Below are 19,522 nucleotides of genomic sequence, written 5' to 3'. Positions count from 1 at the left end.
TTCCTTCTTGTTTCTATCTAAAATCTAATTCCCATCCTGTCTCTTTTGATGTTCTTTTTAAGATCAATGCTGCTTATCTTGTGGGTGGGTGTGATGTTAGGAGCAGGAGCAGACCACCTGAGTCCTCTCCAGAGGCCAAACTTCTCTCTGACTTTACAGAGGCTGTAGGATCTCCCGGCTACTCCAGAAAATGCATCTATGGGGTGGATGGGGTGGGGTAGGCGGGAGTATTCATCAGAGCATGAGGGGCAGGGATAGAAGGAGAAACAATGGGTCAGGAGCAAGAAACAAGAGTGAGAGACAGAGAGTGAACCAGGCAAAGAGAAGGGAAAGAAAGTGTGAGAAACAAAGAAAGCAACCGAGCATAAGCTGTGAAGAAGATGGGCAGGAGGGAGAAAGAGAAGGAATGTGAGGGAGAAGGAAAATGCAAGGGAAAGAGAAAGGTGTGCTGGGATGATGAGAAAGGACGTAGGGGCAGGAATGAAGAGAGCTCTTGTCACTTGGGATACCTGCTCCAATAAGTCTCCTTTAGCATGTCATTAGTGGGAACCAAGGCCACAGCCACCTGGGTAAGAGGGAGGCGGGTCCTGGCCCCGGACCTGCTGGCAGGTGGCCGCCCCTGGGTGGGGCCACCCAGCCAAGCCCTCGGGGTATAAGTCACAGGAGGCCAGGGCCTGCTGAACACCTGTCAGGGGCAGCTCCAGAGAGCACAGGTGAAGCCGGTGGTTAGCCCAACCCTGATCCAGCATGAGCTCCTTCGACCTCCCGGCTCCCTCGCCACCTCGATGCAGCCCCCAGTTCCCCAGCATCGGCCAGGAGCCCCCCGAGATGAATCTTTACTATGAGAACTTCTTCCACCCTCAGGGCATGCCCAGTCCTCAGCGCCCCACCTCCTTCGAAGGTGGTGGCGAGTACGGGGCCACCCCCAACCCCTACCTCTGGCTCAATGGGACAGCCATGACCCCACCACCCTACCTGCCCGGCACTAACGCCAGCCCCTTCTTACCCCAGGCCTACGGCATGCAGAGGCAGCTATTGCCCAGTGAGCTGGGCTGGCTGCCCATCCCCTCTCAGGAGGAGCTCATGAAGCTGGTGCGCCCACCATATTCCTACTCAGCGCTTATTGCTATGGCAATCCACGGTGCGCCTGACCAGCGTCTCACACTGAGCCAGATCTACCAGTACGTGGCCGACAACTTCCCCTTTTACAACAAGAGCAAAGCTGGCTGGCAGAACTCCATCCGCCACAACCTGTCACTCAACGACTGCTTCAAGAAGGTGCCCCGAGATGAGGACGACCCAGGTAAGACAGACAGCGGTGCCTACGGAGTAAGAGACCACCCCTTGGGAGGCCGCAGGGTGTCCCTGAGGGCTCATTTCATTTCTGCTCCGAACTCCGTTCTAGAAAGTTCTGACCACAGCTGCTACTCTAGCCACAAAAACTGGGAGCTGCAGGAGACAGGGCGGAAAGGAACTCGTAGTGGAGCAGAATGTGAGGAGCCCTGGGTACAGACTCAGGCTTTTGTGTCTCAGGGAGTTTACATTTGCTGTGCCTCAGTTTCCTCATCTGAAAAATAACAGGATTGAAAAGAATGCCTACTGTATAACGAAATAATTTCTGCAGTTTTTGGTGTGAACAAAAGCTCAGTATCCTGTAGTCATGATTCACATGTACCTCAGTGCCCAGAACATAAGGACTCCTGGGTAGGACTAGACCAAGCCAAACCAGAGTGAGTCGTAGCCATACCCGTCTCGGAGAGGACCTGGCCTTCATTGGGCACCATTGATAGCCCCATGGTATGGCTCTGGCTTTCCCCACCATTCAGAACCTCCTTTAATCCCAGCAGCCCTCTACAGGGTGTCTCTTAGTGAACCCATTGCACAGATGAGAAAAGCAGCATTCAGGGATAAAGCTGCCTCCCTGAAGTGGCATAAACCGGAATGTCAGTGATAGGGTTCAACTTAAATGAGACCCTTACACTAAGCCCGGCACTTTCCTCTTTAAAAGTGAGTCACAGACACTTGCAGAGAGGAATGTGAGGCACTCCTGCATCCAGGTTCCAGACCTGAAGACCAGTTTTGCTCTCATATGGAAAGCCAAGGCTGGAATCCCACTTCTGCCCACTTTGAAGTCAGTTTCGGTCAGATCTGTTTGTCCCTCACAAAGGAGAGTACCCTGTGCAAATCTTCCCCCACTTTCCAGCGCAGAGTAGCAGGGAAGAGTTAGGGCCTCCGTTCTGGTTAGATCTCAGTTGTACGGCTTCTGGACACATGTAGTGTCTGCCTTATATTTCCTGTGAGCCGGGGGAAGCAAGGATCTTTTTTATTTTCAGATCAGGAACCTGAGATTTAACCAAAGCTCTTAGTCACTGAGGAGCAAAGCCAGAGTTCAAGCTCATCTTCAAGTCTTAGCAATCCAAAGCTGGTTTTTCCTAAACCATAGTAATAGAAGCTTAGACCAATACCCCATCCCATCCTGGATCCCTGCACCTCACCACTCTATCCTTAAAGGGAACAATCCTCTAAACTCCCTCGGGCCTCATGCTTCATGTCTATGTACTCCCCAGAGCCTTGTGTGTGTGCGTGTGTGTGTGTGTGTGTGTGTGTGTGTGTGTGTGTGTGTGTGTGTGTGTGTGTGTGTGTGTGTGTGTGTGTGTGTGTGTGTGTGTGTGTATGTGTGTGTGTGTGTGTGTGTGTGTGTGTGTGTGTGTGTGTATGTGTGTGTGTGTGTGTATATGTAGGGATGTGTGTGTGTGTGTAGGTGTGTGTGTGTATGTAAGTGTGTGTGTGGGTGTGTGTGTATATGTAAGTGTGTGTATAGGTGTGTGTGTGTGTGTATGTGTGTGTGTGTGTGTGTGTGTAGGGGGTAGAGTGGAGGTGGGGGATGGGCTGATGTTTGTGGGATGTCTCCACTTCTGTCCCAGGCTTTGTGCGTTCCTTTGCACTGCTGCCCTTGGTTTTCGTTTACAACATTGCAGACAGAGAGAGTGAGACTTTGTGTCCATCTCTGTATTCCTAACTTCTCCCACGTTTGTCCCAGGCAAAGGGAATTACTGGACTCTGGACCCCAACTGTGAGAAGATGTTTGACAACGGAAACTTCCGCCGGAAGAGGAAGAGAAAATCAGATGCATCCTCCAGCACCGGCTCCTTGGCTTCTGAGAAAACGGAGAACAGTCTCCTGTCCAGCAGCCCCAAGCCCACAGAGCCTCAGGAGGTCTTAGACACTGCCTCACCAGACACCACCAGCAGCTCCCCAGAGAAGCGGTCCTCCCCGGCCCCCTCAGGCACCCCATGTCTCAACAACTTCCTCTCTACCATGACAGCCTACGTGAATGGGACAAACCCCATTAGCCGCTCAGCGGCCACACCAGGACTGAGCCCGGAGCCTATTGACAAGATGGGGCAGAACTCACTGAATTTCAACTCCTACACCCCCCTTACCAACCTCAGTAGCCATGGGAATGGGGGTGAATGGGCCAACCCGGTACCCACCAATGCTCTGGGCTATGGAGGCCCTGTCTTCAACCAGTTCAGTCCACATTTCTACAATAGCATCAACACCAACAGTATCCTCTTCCCCAGGGAAGGCACTGAAGTCTAGAGATAGAACAGCTTCTGGTCTACAGAGCTGTCTGGGGGTGGCGGGGGGAGGGAGCAATGGTGGTCCTTCAGACCAGATCCCTCTCCTACCCCAAGGTCAGAGACATTTGAACTTCCCAGATAGCACCACAGGAAGCTTGGAAGAATCTGTCTTCCTTCTAAGCACCGTTCTAGCCTTCTGGTTCTCTACACAGATTTGATCGTGAATCTACACGGATTTGATAACTAAAGTGGGCGTACCAGGACCAGCTTGCCATTAATGATGTGTCCATTTGTTGAACACTTACTATGTGCTGGTTCCTGTCTTGGGCTTTTTAATGACACAGTCACACCATGTACCCCAAGAGGTTCACTTGATCCTCTCCAGTTGACAGATCATAAAACAAAGGCCCAAGAAAGTTGTCAGCTTTTCCAGGGTCATGAAAATGACAAAGAAAGGCATTAAAGCAGAAGCTGGGTAACCCTCGGAGGCTGGATAAAAGGAAGTGGGATTGGATGAACTGGATGAGTGTTGGCATAAAAAGCTGGTTATGGTAAACACACACACACTTCCCACTGGCTTCTAGTGACCCCCTCAGAATTCAACACCAATTTGGCCATGACATATCTCCCCTTTTTTCTTCTTGCCCCAGCTTCCCAGCCCAAGTACCCCTGTAGGACAATACCTCTAGTAGGAGCAATATAGGGTATCGCTTCAGTAGCCTTTCACAGAACTTGAACAGAGCCAGAGGTCAGTGAGAAAAGTGGTATGTACCCCTGAACCCCCACTCTAGTACTGCCCACCCACAAAATCTCATAAACGCCAGCTTCCTGTGTGTATGTGTCATGGACCCGTGAATAGGATGTGGCTCAGCCTTCCAAGAGAAACAAGGCCAGAGGAGCAGAATAAGCATGTCCTTTTTTATAGCCCTGGAGAGGTGGATACTTGTCTGAGAGAACAATGGCCTGGAGGGAGGGGTCCTCTGCCTGTGCTCGCTCAGAGGGCAGAGTGGCTGTTAGCACAGCCTCTGGTGCTGCTCTCTCTTCTTTTTGTGAGTTACTTTCTATGCTGTGATGTCACATCACAGAACACCCTGAGAAGTGTTGTTTGGTTTCCTTGTTTTCTTTTGAATTAAAAAGAAAGAAAGAAAGCTGTTTAGAGCTGCGGGGCCCTTCCTTGTGAGTTGTCCTGTCTCTCTGTCGCCTGGTTGAAACTTAAGGCTGAAGGTGCTTGGGACAGGAAGCAGAGAAGGATAGGTATCAAGATTTCCCCATGCCTCCATTGGCGAGGAGCTAGACAAAGGTCTCCTGTGTAAAGACAAGACTGTGAAATACGTGCACAGAAGGAACGTACCTGTGTCACATGCAATATGGGCACAGCATATCCCAGCTCATGCAAACCCCATGATTTCGCTCTGAGCATGCAACTCTCCCATGAAAGGCTGCCACCAGTTCCAGTTAGACAATGAGGTAACAGGATCAGGGCGGTGTCGTGGCATGCCTGAAGCACAGGTGGGATCTCTGAGTTTTGCACTCATCACCCTATGGTATAGCCTCAGCCATGGCCAGTGCTATTAGAAGCAGGTCTGTTTGCACTAGTGACACTCTGGAGTTGGTCGCACTGTGCATGCTGACGTGTGTGTGCAGTGAAGCTAGAGGGCTTCTTCCTGGGGGTTTCTTTTCTGGTGGAGAAGGGAGAGGGGTCAAGTCGGGGGTGAGCTCTTTCTCTGAAGTGACAGAAGGGAGGCAGTGACCCACAGTGACACTATGGTGAGAAGCATATCCACCCGGGGTTTTCTGGATGCCAGACTCTGTCATTTGAAGTTGACCAGATTTTTTGTGTTTTGTCTATATAATTGTCCCTTGATTTCCATATTATGAGTGAGAACATGGAGTCGTTGAGAGATTCTGATTCCGTGTGAGCCACATACCCAGCACTCGCATGGCCTCGAGAAAGCATTGATAGAAGCCCCCTTTTCACAGCTGTTAACAGAGACCCCAATACTTGGTGCAAGAGAAAGTCATGGAAATCAGAAGCGATGGAAGGTCCATTCTCCTGCAGTGAATCACATGTGTAGTAATAGCTGGTGGGGGCTGGGGGAAGCATATCAGACCAGGAAAGTCAGAATAGGCTGCCCCTTGCTGCTTGCTGCATGGAGGAAGAGAGACCCCACGACCAGGGCAACCAGAGTCAGAGTGAAAAATATAGATGTCTGAAATACAGATGGGAATTTTTGTCACACCACGTCACTCTCAACAAATTTGCCCAGATCCCAGAGCCCCACCTTGAGACACTGTTTACCTCAGTGCCTGTTCTTCATCCCCAATGTCTTTTTCAGACAGGGGTCCAATGAGTAAGAGGACTGGGCAAGACCAGGAATGGGAAGGGGCCCAAAAAGAGTCAAGCCACACCGGAAGAGAGCCGGCAATTTAAAACCAAAGGCCACAACTCGGTTCTCTATCAGAATTGTATGGGGGACAGTGGTGGAGAGGCAGTCTGAGGGTTCCTACTATGGAGTCCTTGCCTGCTCTTGCCTTAAGTCTGTGTAGAGAGAGCTCTGATTAGCAGCTGGGGCGTCACAGGAAAAGGCAGTTGTGTTGGAAGCACATGACGGGGCGCATTGGAAGGAGGAATGCCAAGAAGATCTTATTGCTCAGCCTTAGCAGAGGCTGCAAGCTGAGAGGAGAGAAGAGAGCGAGAAGGATGGAGGAAGGAAGGCTGTGTATGCGTGTACTTGACTCATCAGCCTCCTGTGCTTTGGCTCTGCTCTGAAAGCATAGCTTGCCATCAATAAGAATCTAAAAGGGGGGCTTTCTGAGTATGGGAGAGACCGGGAAGGCTGCATAGAGGGGTGAGACACACTAGTGACTTACACATTCACCCTCATACCACTTACCTGCTGTCTCTCCACAAACCCTAAATCTAAGGGTTTGTGGGGAACAATGCCTCAAAGCAGACTACTTTACCTCAGATCATAAAGCATGTTATATGCACATACAATGATCTCATTTATTTTAATGGGTAAATTTGCAGGGGGAAAAAAGTCACCAAATGCTACTCACAACATATTAAGCTATCTCAGTCACTTTCTGGTGAATGGTGAAAGATAAGGTTGATCTCGCCCTACCGGGTGATAAAGCATATCTTCACATTTATCGATTAGACCACCATTTTAGCCCACCATTGCTAGAAACACCCTCCAGTGAAAGGGCCCAATGGACTTGCTATGTTTATGCATGGTCCCAGCCTATGCAATAGTTGGCTGGCCTCTACCCTGGCACCTGATCCAGGCCCATTTCCAATGGTGGGAGAGGAGTGGGTTTCCTTAGCTCAGACACAGCCTTCGTGCAGATATATTAGGGATACAGTATAATAAAAAGGAATTGATGTGTGCCCAGTGGCTTGTATAAGACACGTCTCCCCTAAATCTTGCTTGCTGTAAAGTCAAAGCCAAGCAGATGCGAGTTTGGTGCAGTCTTCAAGCTGGGTGAAGCCGGCATTGACATCCTTGGCAGAAGAGATAAATCTGGACGTATGCAGGACTGGAGGAACTGTAGTGGGGCATAAAGAGAGAGAAACGGGTTACCAGAAGAGTCACCAACATGTATGGGAGTCTTACCTGTGCAAATAGGACTGGGCCCACCCTGGCTTGTGGCTAGCACGTTCAGCCACAGTATCCACGAACACCTGCTGCTGGTATTGTCTCCATTCAGCCATAAAGGCACAGTGGCACAAAAAGTTTAGAAAGTCCATCAGCACCTCAAACAGTGTTCTGTATAATCTAGACATAGGGCTTGCATGCTGCCTTGTAAACGGGCATTGGGGAGCCGATGAGAACACTCCAGAAGGAAATTTCTCAGCTAAGGAAACATGGCAACCTATCATCTGGATCAGGAGGGCCATGTCGGCCAATATATCAATGGAGGTCTGCGTCTAATCCTCATGCAGGGCTTAGCTCAGACGCTTGTCCTACACAGACTTTATTCCCTCCTCCTTCCTTCTCCTTCTCCCTGGTAGGAGAGGACTGTGACCTAATGCCTATCAGGAAAGTGACTCAAGTATGTACCTTTCTAGTCCAGACAGATGCCACAGCAGATGTACCGACATCAGCCACTAGTTCCTGGGAACCGAGTGCTTCCTAGAGACCAGTTAAAAACCAAGCCACCCCTGAGCCTGGAAGATCATCGTTTTCATCTGGTTCAGCGGTAAACTAGGTCTCACAGAAGTGAAGTCAACTTTCCAAATTCACACAGCTACTAGGCAGAAAAGGCAGATCTCCAAGAAAGGTGAACCCAGCTCCAAGGTCCACATGCTTCACCTAAAACTAGGGCAACACCCTGGGGCTGAGATCAGGGAGAAATCTCCTCACCAGGACCAGAGCCACTGCCTCCTGTTCTAATGCTAACGCTATAGACTGTCTTTCCCATGTGCCCTGAAACAGTCACGTGTAGAGCAATGGCCTAAGAAAGCTTCCATTCCAGCTCAGGTGGCCACCATTTCTACATCCTTTTGTCAGCACAGTATCCCTGCCTCTTCCCTCTCCTTTCCTGTTGCAGATCTACCCTCTCAAGGGCCCAAGATGGCCACTCCTTTCTTTGCACTCCTCGGATCTTCTAATGGCCAGCCTTGATGGTCAACTTAGATTAAGAAATGCCAATGAGATGAGTAACACACACCTCTGTGTGTGCCTATGAGGGGTGCTCTAGAGTCAATCAGATCCTGAGGGCTCTTGACTTCCTGAGTTTTTGACTTTGATGGATTCCTTATCTGAGAGCATTATTGAGAGGTGGTAGAGTAGGAAGAGGGACCTTTGGAGAAAGTAGGCATGTCTCTGAGAATGTATCTTGTCCTAGCTCCTTCTTATCTATGCCTTTTCTCTGCCTCCTGCCTGCCATGATGGGAGATGCTCTTTCTGCTATGTCCTCACCCCAGCCATCATGGACTGATACTCTGAAACCAAAGTAAATCCTCCATCGCTTGGGTTGCTTCTGTTAGCTATTTGGCCGCAGTGGTGAGAAATGTAACTTGAACCTTTTTGGCTTCCGGTCCTTGCTTATCTGCAGGAATGTCCAAGCCTCAGTTCCATCCTTGCTCGAGATTTCAGGCATAACACAGTCAAACCTCTGCCAGTCTTGGAGAATAAACGTAAACAGGCATCTACTTGAAAAGATGATTTTTAAATATTTACCCAAGAATGCTATATTTTGAACGTAAATCTGAAATATTACATGCCCAGATGCTAATACCAAAATGTAGGTGAATGGTTATGGAAATGGGGACTGGGAGAAGCCATCCTCCTTAAAGATCCCAACAAGACCAGGCAGTGGTGGCATGTGCCTTTAATCCCAGCACTTGGGAGGCAGAGGCAGGAGGATCTCTGAGTTTGATTGCTTGTTTGTGTGAGAGCTATGGAACTGGCAATGTCTGTGAGGGGACTTTTGGGATACTGGTAAGTATAGTGTTTTATCTGAGAGTAACACCACTGGTTTGTTCACAGTAGGAAAACTACTGAGAGTTGAAATCCCACTTGCGATTGCTAAGTGTTTGTGTGTGTACGTTGCACTCAATTGTGTGTGGGCGGGGGGAGATGTCTCACTAGTGTTCTGTAGAGGAAAAGGGAGACTGGTCTCATTTCCCTCATGCTGTCTCTGAAGACGGAGCTGGGAAGACACTCACAGTAGCACATTAAACAGGGTCTCTCCCGTGCAGATAGGACAAATGCATACAGCATCCAGGACACCACTAATTAAAAAATTGCAGTGAAATTACTGAGGGGTGATGAGGTTTGCAAATTATTATTTATGTTTGTAGAAGTTTACTCTTCTGTTTTCAATTTAATTTTTTTTAAATAATGGGTATATTTAGCATAGGATAACTCCCACAAACTTAGAAATCAGCAATTAGGACCCAGCTTAAGCTTGCTCTAATTTAGTGGCATAAACACGGCTCTGTCCCCTAACTTCCCTCTCAGGGAAGAAAAACAAACCCCACTGCTGGGGTCAAGCTCCTCCTGTTGTCAGGCTCTCCTTTCTTTCTCCTTAAGCCCCTCCCTTGCTTTCTGGGCCTTCATCTCTCATTTAAGAAGCTATGGTCATGTGTCGCATAGGTGGATCAGCCAAGAGCAGACTGCATATACAACAATGAAAGATTCTTTTGCCTGATGATGTCGTAGCCATTGGGCTTTGCGTGGACATTCTCATGGTGGGAGACGTCTGACAATGGATATCCCCTAACCTATTCCCACTGTTAGGTGACACAAGATGTATATATGCTCTGGGAAACCATGCCTACAGCAACCATATAGCATTAGACCCTGACCCATGTGTAGGAATTTTTTTCTCCATTTGTCTAGAGCTCTGAGGGCAAGAACCTCCTGTTGATGCTTTTCAGGGAAATCATCACAGTCCCTGGTTGAAGGGAATGTGTTTGCTTAATATAGAATGAATTAAAGACAGGGTATACAAATGCATGGACATAATTTGAGGCTAGCTATTAACTCTGTTTATTTCTTTATCCCTGGAGCAGCTCCTGAGACCTCAGTGTCCCCAATCCTCAGTCTTACAGGCTGCTCCACAGTGGATGAGAGACAGCTCTCTAGACTAACTTCTACCTAATTCAACCCCTACCATTCCTATCTCTTCCCTGCAATGGTTGGATGGTTTTTTTCTGTCCAGGAATGATTGTATTTACCTGAGTCTGGATTTCAAAAACAGAGCTAAACATGGCCCTGACTCTGACCCTTGCGTGCTTGAGTAACTTTATGGTAGAATGGGGTGGATTCAGTTTTAGTGCAAAGACAGAAGGTTAACAGTCGCCATCATAACCTGCCAGCACTTGGAAGAAATGATCATAAAACAAGCTAAGGAATAAGAACACAGGGTTGGGGTGTAGTCTGAGTTAGAATCCAAACCTCCCTGGGCCTTGTACATGCTAAGGATGTTGGACCAGTGACCTCACTTCGTTGAGCCTCCATGAGCACCTACTAAGTGGAGATGAACAAAAGGCCGCCCATTTCAGAATTTCCAGGAGAATCAAGTATATATGAAAACTATACACGAAAAGCCCAGAACAGCCTTTTTTAAAAGAAACCCTCTTAAATGATTAGTTTTCTACAAGTAAATATAGCATTTTGGTCTCATTTATTTGATTTTATGCTTTTTAAATATATTTGAAGAACTAAGATGCAATTGTCCAAAATCTAGAAAACATACACATTACAGAAAGAGTGTGGCCTCTCCCCACTATTCCACCCCACGTGCCTTTCTTAACCCAGCCTTTTGGAGAACATGCACCAAAAGGTCGCTCTAGGCTTCCCACCTCATGCTTCCACCTCCCAAACTTTGAGGTGACTCTTGGAGTGGATAACACACAGGAGCTACATCCACGGTGGGATTTAAAGTGCCAGAAAAATTAACACCACATGCTTAATACATGCACATGTGCAGGCACATGCTTGCAACTTGCCCACAGGTGCTGACAGAGAGTGAAGACTTATGCTCTAACATGAGAACAAAGTGCTGTCCTAGGAACTGGTTCTAAGGTCACCACTTTTAAGGCTGAGGAAATCGATCCCCACATAATAAATAAAACAAAACCAGAATCTTATTGCCTGATCGTTTGTACCTGGCATGCACTCAGGCACACAACACACTGGTTTTCTATGTGTCTTGTGTCTCCTTGTTCCCACACACCACCTATATAAAAGGAAGCAGGGAAGAAAGAGAAGTGAAAAGTAGAGGCACTGGCCGATAGCTGAACTGATGTATATCAGTTAAGAAATTTGGGGGGCTGCTGGGTCCTGTTGAGTGTGAAGCCATTTCTAAGAACAACAATATCCACTCGAGGCTATTTTTTATCGTCATGGATCAACACAGATTCATAAGCACTGTCCATCCTGTAATGTTGTCATGCAACCTCTGTTTTGGGTAAGCAAAATGACATACTTTGTTACCAGCTGCAGCTTGAGCTTCAGCCCAGTCTTTTACCCTTATGGATAAGGATTACAGAGATCGCTGGTCCTGGGACCACCCCTTCTTTCTCACAGCATCCAATCCAAAGATCACTCCCTTTCTTAAACTGCCCCCCTGACTCCTGGCCCAAGCTCAGACCCTTTAAATCATCCAACATTCTGTCCCGAGAGCTCCTTGCTGTCCCATGGTACATGCTTTTCCTCCTAACAAGTGACCAGAGAACATATTCAGCCACAGTTTGGAGAGCACTGTCACCGGGTCATCAGACATCCCTTTATGCGTTCACCAAACGCCTATTAATCAGCTCTGGTGTGCCCAGCCCTGTGCTGGAGTTTAAAAATGTAACGGTAGCAAATTCCAGTCACGCTTTTAAGGAACATAAGGTCTGGTAGAGAAACAGAATAAATAGTACATGGTCTGAGCACGCGTTGCGATGGGCTAGACTGAAAGAGGCAGCTCTCTCAGGCCAGAAGGTTAGCGGAGGGTTCCCAGAGGCACTTGAGTCAGGAGAGTTGCTTCCTTGGAAAAGGAAAAAGATGCCATAGGTGAAGCTGGAATGTGTGTAAAGGCCTGGGGGTGGGGGGAAGGAGGAGAAGGAGAGGGAGGGAGGGAGGGAGGAAAGGAGAGAGGGAGGGAGGTGGGGAGGGAGGGAGAGAGGAAGGACAGCATCGGTAAAAAATGAGAAGGCAGCAAAGCCACAAGCAGGGCCGGGCCGTGGGGGAGGGGGGTTCTCAAGTCTTGCTAAAAGCGCATGCGCGCACGCACACGTATGTTAGTAGGTACGTATCACGAAGCCTTGCAAATGCTTCACAAGAAGCCGTGAACTTTAGGCACGCTGATCACTCGAAACATCACAACATTGTGATTGGGCAGTGTCTGGTCAATTAGTAATCTCTCTCTCTCTCTCTCTCTCTCTCTCTCTCTCTCTCTCTCTCTCTCTCTCTCTCTCTTTGCCAGCAGAAAATAGGTAAAGCTGTTTTTACCAAGGAGGACAGTCAAATAGATAATAAACATATAAATGTCCAGTCTCACTGTGGACTTAAAAAGTAGGCAGAAGAACACATCGGTGGTGTATGTTCTTCCACCTGCTTATTAACAAGACCCAGTGCTGTGGAGCCCAGCATAATATGGGCTCCTGGATGAAGAGCAAAGTGGTAACCTTTCTGCAAAGGAGTCTGATAGCGAACATAAAAGTGTCTGGTTGTATCTCGTTTGATTTGGGATTTCTCTTTGTCTGGGAATTCCCTTTGGAAGTGGTAATGCACAGACACGCCCATGGCGGTGCCTCATGAGGTGTTCGGATCAGGGCACAGTTTATACTCGTGTAATGTTCGTGACAGAGAAGCAGATAAATAAACCATGGTCCGCAGTTACCATGGAGGTAAATGAAACTGTTGCAAGGGAAGACAATAGTGTCAGATCTCAGGGGAAAGATGCCAATAATTTGTTGACCAGAGGGGCCACATGTTACTTTTCCCAGCTGCCGTAGAGAGAGCTCTAGGCTGAATCAAATGTCCAGAGTTCAAAATCTGAACTCTGTCACTACTGGATGGAGTTCAGGGTCTTACTGGCTGTGGTTTCCTCATGGAAGAGGAGAGGGGAGGGCGGCACAAGATGAACCTGGTCTCCATTAGCGTTGCCCCCCTTTTTGTACCCGTGATCATATTATGTTCTGAAGACCTCCTGGGGTGGAGAAGGACAGCTACTCTATATAGAAGACAGACACAGAGGTGAAGGTCTACAGAAAACAGTCTCCTAGGAGTTTTAACATATTGATGGGCCGGGGGTGGGGGGACAACTCAATCATAGCATTCGGCCATGCAACACTGGTCCAAAAATACACACAGGGGGAATTCAGGCCAGTGGAACTCTGGGTAGATCTCAAGTCCCACCCTGCCATGCTGGGAGTGCTGGATAACAAAAAGAGTTTATAATTAGAAACTGTTAATGATGCTCATTTATTTATGTATGAGGTGGGGGCTCACACGAGCTAAAGCAAACCTGCAAAGGTCAAAGAACCACTTTTTGGAGTTGGTCCGTAGGTGGGAGCCAGGGGTAGAACTCAGGCTGTTAGGGTTGGCAATGAGTGACCCCTGAGGCAGCTCAGCCCAAAAGCTTGCATTTTTGAAAAAAGATTTTCAATTTCGAATTTTAGGGTTCTCACAATGAGCATAGAAAGATAATTATCCTCCTCCCAAAGTCACCCTGTGATTGTGAGGACAGAAAAGATAAGGCTGAGTTCCCAAGCATGGGAGAGTCTGCCCTGGCAGACACCAAGTGATCCTGGACAATGTGGGGACAGGGCACTTAGTGACAGTAAGTTGAGGAAGGTTTTCCCTTTCAACCTCTGCTCGGGCTTTATTTCATCCAAGGGGAAATTTCCCAGAACACATTCTCACACCCTTAACGCTTGCTTATCTCCCTGCTTTGCAACAGCTCCAAGCCCTTTGCAGAAAATGGCATTCAGCGCTCGCTCATTGAATAGCAGTTTGTTTGACTGAATTTTCTTTTACAATTACCTTCCCTAGATAAGTAGAGCTTATTTTTTTTTAAAGTAATAACATAAAGACTCCTTTCCACACTCATTTTAGAACTGGAATGAATTGGAGTCTGAATAGAACTGAACTATAGTGTAGATAGAAAGTAAAAGGCTAGCCTCAGCTACGTACCAAAATACACGAGACTGTTTAAAATCACACATGCGTGCACGCACGCACGCACGCACGTTCATACTCGCACACATGTGCACACACATGCACACACACGCACACGCTCGAGTACGCACACGCAGGAGCACACACGAGTACACACACATAATTGTGCTGTTACTATGTGACCGTGCCCTCCCCTCCCATAAAAAAAGAAAGAAGGATCTAGAAGTAATGTCCCTATGGCTGAATTTGAAGCAGCTGTTACTGGAGACAAGTACAGAGCTCACTCCTGTGCTCTGAGATTTGCTTGAGGGTAACAGCTCTCCCTGTGGCCCTCTCCAGAGTAGATGGCACTGTCTGTGTGATCAGAGCAGGTTACCTAAAGGCCTTCCAGGGGGTCTTCCTGAGTCATTTCATGCTGGGAGAAGCAGCTTGGCTGGCATCTGTGGGAGATGTTAGCATCTGTGGGAGATGTTAGCATCTGTGGGATGCTAGCATCTGTGGGAGATGTTAGCATCTGTGGGAGATGTTAGCATCTGTGGGAGATGTTGCCCACTGCAGTAACTGAGTAACTGAGGCTGCTCTGGTTCCCACCTCAGTTAAGCCTGGCTGCTCGTCATCTGACAGGATCTTTCTTTTGATCTCAGGGAAACTGTCTAAACTGTCCCCAGCACGAGGCCACAGAGAAGGCCTGGTCTTCTGGGCCCTACCCCCAGGAGTCAGGCTGGAAGCACCCCGCACACATGTTCTAGTGAGCACGTTAGACTGGCACAGGCTGTGTGCCTTGCCAAGGCGAGGCTAAGGTGGCAGGGCTCTCTATCAGAGGTTTTCCTGGCCCTTAATTCTCCTTGGAAGGCCAAAGCCAGAGTCTCCCAAACTCATAGAATCTGACTTCTGGTAGTTACCATGAAGATCTTTCCCTTGCTCACTAAAGAGAAAAACTAAGGTCCAGAGACAGAAGGGGAAGGACTTTCCAGAGTCACACAGTAACTGTGTTTTCTAAGTTCAATAATTATTAATCATAATAATACTATACAATAATAATAATTGTAAGTTTTCATATATGTACACAATGTATTTTGATTATGTTCTACCGTCCCCCAACTATGCCCCCTCCTCCTCCAAACTTCATATCCTCTTACTTAAAAATAATCCACTGAGTGAAATAAATGCTGCCTGTATACACATGGTTCCGGGTTATCCACGGAAACATGAATGAACTATCAGTGGGCACATAGCTGACTAAAAGGATTTCCCCCTCCCCTAATAGCTATCACCAGTCAATAATTCCCCAGCTAGGTGTTGGGGTTCCCTCTCCTATTGATGCTGGAATGTTTTGTGATTCTTTAATTAGACTTGCCTAGTTCCAGAGGGGAGAAAAATTGTGGGAAGTGAAACTCGCAGTTTTCACTTTAAAACAGAGTCTCAAGGGGAGAGAGATGCATATGTTAACACCACATACTATGTAGGAGCTAATATTGAAATAGTCCGTCTAATGTTTGCCTATTCTGCACCCACGCCCCTTTCCTGTAACGTGTGAAGTGGCAGCTATCTAAGTAGATCTTAGGGTGACCAGGATGACGTGGACCTAAGACGTGAGAACCCCACTAAGCTTAGGAATGTCACCTGTAACTTGAGAGTAGTAGTACCTTGCCTCTGGAATTTCTGACCTCAAGCACCCATGCAAGTTGCAGAGGGTAATATTTTAAAGTGTGTGCTTGTAATATCATCTCCAAGTAGTTATATTCATCATGGCTCCCAAACTAGAAGGTAGATGGGAGGGAAAAGGCTGTGGTAGACATATCAGGGAGACAGAATGCTACCTAATAATCAAAAGGAATAAAAATGCATATACATGCGGGGCAGATAAATTCCAAAATCACTGTGTGCTTCCTGTCTCCAGCAAAGTCACTCCTGACATATGCCACCTAGGAACAGATGGGGAAAATGGCAAATTATTGAGACAAAAAAAATAAGACACTACCATAGAACAAATGCACTGAAAAAAAAATGCCAGGCAACTTCTCAAGTTGAATAAACAGCTAAGTAAACAGTCAGCATAGAGACTGCTTCGGTCAACCAAGTGTGATAGGAAGCCTAAGCAAAATTCTGAGGGAAACCACTGTGTTTTGTCTTAGGTACCCACTCTTGCTACTTCACTAGAAGAGCACAGTTCTTAGCTGTATTATAAATGCATATCCTTGACCCCTCAATAAGTGTAGCTCTCAGCCCTCATCAATGAGGCCTTCCTATGCAGCAGATGGAGACCATGGCAGAAAACCACAACTGGTTCAAGACACTAAGCACAGCTCAACTGATCATGGGGTTCCCATCCCCGACGGATACATCTATAATATAACGTCTGTACCCAAAGGCTCAGGGGCCATCATAGAAGAGGAGACAGAAAGATCCAAAGAGCTATAGATCAGGAAGCCTGCTATGCCATAATGACTCCTAGAAATGGCAGGGAAGTCACACACATGATACTGCAACAATATGGTTGCCTGAAGAAAGATGTGAACAATGCCAATGCCCACAGACATGCTAATGTAGAAGGAGGAAATCTCTTGGGGTTCTAATCTTATATAAAGAGCTATAGGCAACTAATGACTATTGAGAGGAAAAGAAATATTCTTCCTGGGGAATTAGTGCCCTAACTGGTTATACATTACCAAGTGGTCAGCCATGAAACCACGTATGTACAATCAGCACTGAATGGATTTAGCAGATTATGTTTACCAATTTTATGTGTAGAGGCTATGAATTTGAGAGGGAGTCAGGGAGTGTGCATGAGAGTGATTGGAAAGGATGGAACTGGAAGCAAAGCTCTTTAGTTGGCAACCCAAAATCTGACTGGTAAGAAACACTCTTGGGATCTTTTAAAAGGAACAGAAAGACTAAGAAGATAACTCCTCTAAAAATTAAAGAAACATACAATAAAATACTAAACCCTAAACCTATTCATGCTGATGAGTTACATTAACTGTTAATGGACTAAATACTGTAATTAAATGATGAAAACTTTTCAGTGTGGTTAAGAAAAGAGTGACTCAAGTATATACTGCCTATAAGAAACACACTTTAAGGAACTGGAACATGGCTAACAAATGCTGTCATTGCAAAGAAGAAAGGGCCACAGAAACCCAGCTAATGAAGACTTTAAGACCAGATGTATTATGGAAGCAAAATGAGGACTTTTGAAATGATGAAATGTGACAGGTAGATATACATTCCGCAGGCGTATTATTATTAAACATCCGTTAAGTTCATATGTTGTCAGAAATAGAAGAGCATTGAATACAGAAAGTAAAAATTAACAAAATGGAAGGAGAGAGTAGGTAATACCATAAACTTGGCTGGAGGTGTTAGCATCCTTCTCTCAGAAACTGATAGAACACATGGATGAAAATAATTGGGAAAGATGCAGTCACTCTGAACAATACCCACAAATACCTAACTGACATTTCTAGAGCACCACATCGGCAAAACAGAATCCATATTCTCTTGAAGGACAGATGGGGTATTCACAATGCATTGAGCCATAAAGCTGGCCTCACGAAGGAGAAAAGAATGGTACAATTTTTGTTTCTGTGTGAAGAGAACCAGAAACACATCAAAACCGCCATGCTCATGTCTTATTTATATGGAATTCTAGAATAAGCAAAGCCAGTCCACCAGGGACTGAAGCAGATTTGCAGTTGTCTGAGGTTAGGGTGGGGGTCTGTTTTGGAATGGACTCCACTGAGCTCTCTGAGATGGCAGGAGTATTTTATATCTTGAGAATTGTGCTTACTTGAGACCATCTGCCAAAGTTCGTGGGTAGATACACTGGGCATAGGTTCATTATTCGGCAGGTACATTGATTATATTTCCATGATGCCAACTACATTTAAAATCAGCGTCTAGCAGTTTCTACTAGGAAGTGGCACACCTTGGCTTGGGTTGGTCACAGAACACTGCGTGACTTATTTACCAGTATAAATAAATCCTCCTGACGTATGGAACAAGGGCAGTACGTACTCAATAGAAATGGTATCTCAAAGTCTGAGTTTTGTGGTGTTTCTAGGATTGTGACTTCCAGGGCTGCACTCTTTCATGATGTTGGCCAGTACAGCAGGCTGAACCTCCCAACCAGCTGTGGACAGAGGGGAATGACAACTGGTCCATACAGACTGCTTAGACGGGGTGTTCTGTCATGTAAGTGCTTAAAATGCCTTTCCAACTTCTTATATTTTTGACTTATGGGCTTATCCAGATGTTACCCCACGTCAAAGGGGACCCTATATGTAGCTCCAAGATCTCAGTCAATACAAAGACTCAAAGGTTTCTCTGAGACCTAAGAGCTCTGGGCATGCTGAGCCAAGAATGTCCGTGCCAAATCATGGCAGGGACTGAGCAGCAGTTAGCCCTTATGTGGAGCTTTTTCTGTTGGCCACTCTGCCTTTTCCACTTGTTGAAGTGACCTGTCCAGACCCAAGCGAACTTGGAGTCTGTGACTCTTTGATGAGGCTGTTAGCAGTTGCTATCACTTTTTATCTAACCTCCTTCCTATGGCCTCCACGTATCCCTCAGCACCTCCTTTCAGCCATACATGCATATAGTTGTACTTTTACATTTGAACACTATACATGTTGATTGCTAAGCACCTCACGTAAATTGGCTTGGGTCCTTACAGCCGCTGAAGGTTCTATCAACCCTCCTATATTATAGATGAGGAGACTAAACGTTGTAGAGATTTTAGACACATGCTCAATGGGAAGGAGGCTGTAAAGCTAGGATCCAGATCCACAGTGATGTGACCAAGGCTCGTGATTGTTCAAAGAAATCCCCTTGTATAATCCTGGGATCAGTCATGCACAGTGTCATCTACAGAGCTGCGTGAGTCTGTTGGGTGCAGAGGGTAGGAAATAGGACCAGGGACACTGAACACATTGTGCATTGTGCCATCTTCCGCTAACAATGGAAGGTTTGTCCTCCTCATAGAATGGGAATGATCTGGAAGGGCAGAGGGAGACTTCATCCAGTCAGTAAGATTTTCCTTTACACCTACCCCAAATAAAGGGCACAGAGCAGTGAGGGATATTCTTTCCCTCCTGGTATTTACCAAGTAGTGCGAGAAACAGCCGATAAAATGCACGCAAGTGTTACCATTACATAACGGTTATTTCTATGCCAGATAGTCATCATGGCTGTGATATGAAACCAGATAGAATGGAGTCTCAGACCATGACTGGGGACACAATTTAAGATAGGGATGTCCAATAGAGCTTTCTGAAGAGGTGGCATTTAATCCATCAGGCTTATGAAGAATGGGGCAGC

The 19,522-nt window shown here is 46.8% G+C and overlaps 1 protein-coding gene across 2 annotated transcripts; it reads left to right on the top strand.

The window, feature by feature from the left end:
* Positions 1 to 678: 678 nt before the first annotated feature.
* Foxi1 (forkhead box I1) lies at positions 679 to 4,732 on the top strand. Of its 2 annotated transcripts, none has more exons than XM_032913939.1 (2): positions 679 to 1,303; positions 3,041 to 4,732. In XM_032913939.1, exons 1-2 carry the CDS (start codon positions 748 to 750, stop codon positions 3,601 to 3,603), a joined length of 1,119 nt encoding a protein of 372 aa, XP_032769830.1. In that variant the 5' UTR covers positions 679 to 747; the 3' UTR covers positions 3,604 to 4,732. The 2 variants fall into 2 exon arrangements, with proteins under 2 accessions (XP_032769830.1, XP_032769831.1); XM_032913940.1 differs by having other exon boundaries at positions 748 to 1,303; positions 3,326 to 3,603.
* The last annotated feature ends 14,790 nt before the right edge of the window (positions 4,733 to 19,522 follow it).

Source organism: Rattus rattus, chromosome 9 (genome assembly GCF_011064425.1).
Source record: "Rattus rattus isolate New Zealand chromosome 9, Rrattus_CSIRO_v1, whole genome shotgun sequence".
NCBI lineage: Eukaryota > Metazoa > Chordata > Mammalia > Rodentia > Muridae > Rattus > Rattus rattus.
The sequence above is the reverse complement of the archived record's forward strand: the minus strand, read 5'-3'. Positions and strand labels throughout refer to the sequence as shown.